The 5,137-nt window shown below is 64.0% G+C and overlaps 1 protein-coding gene across 1 annotated transcript in view; it reads left to right on the plus strand.

Moving 5' to 3' along the window:
- UNC45A (unc-45 homolog A (C. elegans)) overlaps positions 1-4,933 on the plus strand; it is a gene marked incomplete at its 5' end in the record, with an annotated part of 5,789 nt that extends 856 nt beyond the window's left edge. The window contains 18 exon segments of the mRNA XM_009994295.1: positions 3-121; positions 222-314; positions 515-682; positions 920-1,088; positions 1,297-1,467; positions 1,579-1,750; positions 1,961-2,261; positions 2,350-2,444; positions 2,512-2,653; positions 2,815-2,955; positions 3,109-3,236; positions 3,399-3,465; positions 3,598-3,711; positions 3,993-4,108; positions 4,188-4,305; positions 4,391-4,546; positions 4,677-4,767; positions 4,770-4,933. Of these exon segments, the coding sequence (XP_009992597.1) occupies positions 3-121; positions 222-314; positions 515-682; positions 920-1,088; positions 1,297-1,467; positions 1,579-1,750; positions 1,961-2,261; positions 2,350-2,444; positions 2,512-2,653; positions 2,815-2,955; positions 3,109-3,236; positions 3,399-3,465; positions 3,598-3,711; positions 3,993-4,108; positions 4,188-4,305; positions 4,391-4,546; positions 4,677-4,767; positions 4,770-4,933 (2,525 nt within the window).
- Positions 4,934-5,137: the final 204 nt, after the last annotated feature.

Here is a 5,137-nt window from a genome sequence, read left to right on the forward strand (position 1 = left end):
GCGGCGGCTGGGACGCCTGGACCAGGCTGTGGGAGACCTGCAGCGCTGCGTCAGCCTGGAGCCCCGGAACAAGGCCTTCCAGGAGGCCCTGCGTGCCCTGGGGAGCACCATGCACGAGAAGGTGACAGGGGGCAGCACGGGACAGGGGCTGTCGTGCCACCCGGGGTGTGCTGACTGCAGGGAGGTGGAAGGGCTGAGTTGCTCTGTCTGCTCTGTTTCAGATGAAGACCATGTCCTGCACGGACTCAAAGGTGGAGCAGATGTTCCAGATCTTGCTGGATCCTGAAGAAAAGGATGTGGACAAGAAGCAAAAGGTCTGAGCTCTGGGAGCAGAGGGTGGCAGGGTCAGCTGGGAGGTGGGGAGGGTTGGGTGGGTGTTCCCTGGCCGGGCCTCCTGTAGCTCCCCAGGGGGTGGGGGTGCCTGAGGCAGCCTGGCTGCTGCTTTGGAGGTTCCTGTGCAGGGTGAGCTGCGTTCTGCTGGGCAGGTGACCCAGGCACTGCCCTCCTTCTCCAGGCTGCACAGAACCTGATCGTGCTGGCTCGGGAGGAGGCTGGAGCAGAGAAGATCTTCCAAAGCGACGGTGTGCGGCTGCTGGCGCAGCTGCTGGACACGGCCCAGGCCGACCTGATGCTGGCAGGCCCGCGCACCCCTGTGGGGCTGTGCTCCGGCCACCGCTCGCGGGTAGGTCCTGCTGTTGCCCAGCTCTCCCGTGGGAGAGGATCTGATCCAGGGAAACCAATGCTGGGCCGCAGAGGCGTGGGGCAGGGTGTGTCGCTGGCCTCGGCTGGCTGCAGCCTGGCTAGGCAGAGCAGCTCAGAGCTGAGCAAGAACCTCATAACAGGGAACATCCTGATGAGGGGCTGGGGAGTGCCAGGGCTTCCCTGGTGCCTCCAGCAGATGGCTGTGCTTGTACCCCAGACCACAGCCATCCTGGCGGAGCTGGAGGCCCCACGTCTCTCGGCGGTGCTGGGCGTGGAGCACGAGCAGGTTTCCCTGGCAGCCTGCAACCTCCTGCACACCATGTTTGAGTCCTTGAAGGAGGGGCTGCAGAAGGACTTCCGTGGCAAGGAGGATGCCGTGGTGCTGGGTGAGTGCCCTGGGGTGGGCAGGGCTGAGCTGCAGTGGGTTCTGCTCCCACGGCCCACCCACTGCCTGCCCCAGAGCTGGGAGGTCCAGGGTTATCACAGGGTGAGCAGGGAGGCAGCAGCTCCTGGTCATGGCAGCATCTCCTGACCACAGTGGAGGTGAAGCCACTGGCCAGAGCACTGACTGCTGGGCACTGGCTCTTCTGAAAGATACTTCCAAAGACCTGAAACTACTGATCAAGCACCTCCTGGAGCTGCTGGAGCTGGAAGGAGCCTCTGCCCATGGCCGTGACAACGCACTCAACCTGCTCATCAAGGTGGTGCCCAGGAAGTCACCGAAGGAGCCCAGCAACAGCCTGAGCCTCTGGGTGATTGACCAAGGTGAGCAGGACAGCCTGTGGCATCCCGCTGGGGCATCTGCCTCAGGATGCCACACCTCAGCTCCTCTGTGCACTCCATATTGCTCTTCACCGGATCTCCATGTCCTCCTAGGCCTGAAGAAGATCCTGGAGGTGGGAAGTACAGTGTGTGGCACCCCAGGCAGCCTGCCCGTGACAGAGAACAGCCGGATGAGCGCCTCAGTCCTGCTCAGCAAGCTGTATGATGACCTGAAGTGTGATGCTGAGAGGGAGAACTTCCACCACCTGTGTGAGGACTACGTGAGGTGAGCCCGGGTGCTCCTGGGGACATTGATCTTAGTCTGGTACAGCCAGCAGTCATCTGGGGAAGATGCAGCCGCCCCTATCTGCAGAGCTTTTTGCTCTTGGTGATAAAAGCAGGTTGCAGACCCTCTGGAGACCTGCCGTGCCAGGGTGCAGCAGGTGGGGCTGCGGGTGGAAGCAGCCGTCTCCTTCTGGGTGGTCTTCCCTTGCAGGAGCTGGTTTGAGGGGCAGGAGCTGTCTGGGAAGCTGCGGGCCATCCAGGCGGTGTCCTGCCTGCTGCAGGGCCCCTCGGACGCTGGGAACAGGGTTCTGGAGCTGGAGGGGATCATGGACAGCGTGCTGTCCCTCTGCGCCTCGGTGCGGGAGGCGCACCAGCTGGTGGCGGTGGAGGCGCTGATCCACGCGGCCGACAAGGCCAAGCGCGCCTCTTTCATCACGGCCAACGGCGTCTCCCTGCTGAAGGACATCTACAAGCACAGCGACAGGGACAGCATCCGCATCCGCGCCCTGGTGGTGAGCTGGGGGGGGGTGTCTCCTGTGCTGTCCCCTTCCTACTGGGGTGACTGTGGCTGCCCCTGCCCTGATGCGGCTCCTGGTGCAGGGGCTCTGCAAGCTGGGCTCCGCTGGAGGCACCGACTTCAGCATGAAGCAGTTCGCCGAGGGCTCCACCATGAAGCTGGCCAAGCAGTGCCGCAAGTGTGTGCTGGTGGGGGGGTGTGGGCAGGGAGCCCCCCGCAGCCAGGCTCACCCGCCCCTCTCCCAGGTGGCTCTGCAATGAGGCCATCGACGCGGGCACGCGGCGTTGGGCTGTGGAGGGCCTGGCCTACCTCACCTTCGACGCAGATGTCAAGGAGGAGTTTGTGGAGGACAAGGCAGCCATGCAGGCCATGTTCCAACTGGCCAAGGTGGGTGCTGAGCCCTGCGGTGGGCACTGTGGCACTGGGGAGATCTGCCGAGGGGGTTGTGGGGCTCATGCTGCAGAGCTGGAGGCTGTAGACAGGGCTGGTGGTGCTGGTTGGGCTGTCCTCTCCATCCTGGGTGCAATGGTGTCTCATCCTCACTGCAGTCAGAGGACAGGAGTGTGCTCTATGCCGTCGCCTCCACGCTCGTGAATTGCACCAACAGCTACGACCATGAGGAGCCAGACCCCCAGATGCTGGAGCTGGCCAAGTATGCCAAGCAGCACATTCCTGAGCAGCACCCGAAGGTGAGGGGGCTCGGTTGTCCCTGGGAGCCACCAGGAGAGCACATGGGTGGGCAGAGCCCAGGCGGTCCTTGGGGCCCTCGGGGGTGAGGTTGGTGATGTGGCAATGGGTGGCTGGTGCCACCAAGCCGAGCAGTGACCTTGTCCCTGAGACAGGACAAGCCGGACTTCGTGAGGCGCCGTGTGCGGAAGCTGCTGGCGGCAGGGGTGGTGTCTGCCCTGTCCTGCATGGTGAGGAGCGAGAACCCGGCGCTCACCAGCTCCTGCCGGGAGCTGATCTCCAGGTATGGGCGTGCTGGGAGGGAGCGGGGCTGACGGCCGGCCTGGGTGCACGGCAGCTCCCAGGAGGAGATGGGGGATGTCAGGAGCCGGGTGCAACCTGCTGTGTGTGTCTGGGAGTTGTTGGGATGTGCTGTGGCAAGTCTCCAACTCTGTCTTGTCCCTAGGGTGTTCCTGGCGCTGGTTGAGGAGGCAGAGGACCGGGGCGGTGTGGTTGCACAGGGAGGAGGCAAGGTGAGGGGACTGTGCCACACTGGGGGCTCGAGGGGTGGCTGTGACTGGGCAGGGACCATGCCAGCTCCCTCCCACATGAACCTTGGGGAAACAGGGGCTGCTGTGACCCAGCTGCTGTGTCTCTGGCTGCAGGCTCTCATCCCACTGTCCTTGGAGGGCACTGAGGTGGGGCAGACCAAGGCAGCCCAGGCCCTGGCAAAGATCACCATCACCTCCAACCCAGAGATGGCCTTCCCTGGAGAGCGAGTGAGTGTCACCTTCGTGGGCTGGGGGACAGGGCCCCACACAGGCAGCTGGGGTTGGGCTGGGAGCCCCCAGCCTGTGCCTGCTCTAGCTATGCAGCATGAGGAGGGGCTGCCCTGGCAGGGGCTGTCTCTGGCTCTGTGCACCATCTGGGACAGGGTGGGCTTCAGCTCCTCCTGGCCCACCAGGAAAGGCCTTGGCAGCCCTGGGGCTGTAGGCTAAGGGGCACAGAGCCCCTTCTGTCCCTTGCTCGGGCTTTGAGTCCTGCCCTGCTGTGCCCACAGATATACGAGGTGGTCCGTCCCCTGGTGAGCCTTCTGCACCTTCAGCGCACAGGCCTGGAGAACTTTGAGGGGCTGATGGCATTAACCAACTTGGCTGGCATCAGCGAGAGGCTGCGGTAGGGACTTGCCTGGGTGGGGGTCTCTGTCTTTTCCCACTGGGGTGCTGCCCTGCTGCTCACACAAGCCCTGCTGCAGGCAGAAGATCCTGAAGGAGAAGGCTGTGCCCATGATCGAGGGGTACATGTTTGAGGAGCATGAGCTGATCCGGCTGGCTGCCACAGAGTGCATGTGCAACATGGCCATGAGCAAAGAGGTGAGGACTGGGCTGGGGGTCTGTGTGGGGCTGCTGGCCCCCACACCCCACCAGCTCCCCCACTTCCTCTTCCTCCCCCCTGCAGGTGCAGGAGCTGTTCCTGGCCGAGGGCAGTGACCGGCTGAAGCTGCTGGTGCTGTACAGCGGGGAGGAGGACGAGAAGCTGCGTCGAGCAGCCTCGGGGACCCTGGCCATGCTGACCGCCCTGCACCCCCCCATCTGCAAGCGGATCCCCCAGGTGGTGAGTACCCAGTGGTGGGTTGGGGGCACCCGGGAACCCCTAGGACAGCACCCAGCGTCCCCTGTTCCTTTCTTGTTGTCCTGGAGCTACGTCCCAGTGCAGTGCTGAGGGTGGCCCCGGTCCCCCACAGACAGTGCACTGGCTGGAGATCCTGCAGGCCCTGCTGCTGAGCCCCAGTGTCGAGCTGCAGCACCGCGGGGCTGTGGTGGTGATGAACATGATGGCAATCAGGAGGTGGCTGAGCAGCTCATGGCCAGCGAGATGCTGGAGATCCTCTCTGTGCTTGCCAAGGACAAGGACAAGCCCCGCGTGGCCCAGGCTGCCAAGGAGAGCCTGGCACAGGCCGTGGCTTATGGCATCATCAAGCCCAACCCCAGCCAGGAGTGAGGGCCAGGCCGGGCACTGCCTGCACACGCTGCTCTGGGCTGGTGCTCACGCGCTGCTGGGGGATCTGGCCAGGATCACAGCGTCCCACACTGGTTTGGGTTAGAAGTCACCCTAAAGGCCATCCTGTTCCAAACCCTGCAGGGTCAGGGACACCTTCCACTAGACCAGGTTGCTCCAAGCCCCATCCAACCAGCTGGGCTCCTG

Source organism: Chaetura pelagica, unplaced genomic scaffold (assembly GCF_000747805.2).
Source record: "Chaetura pelagica isolate M959 unplaced genomic scaffold, ChaPel_1.0 scaffold233, whole genome shotgun sequence".
Classification (NCBI taxonomy): domain Eukaryota; kingdom Metazoa; phylum Chordata; class Aves; order Apodiformes; family Apodidae; genus Chaetura; species Chaetura pelagica.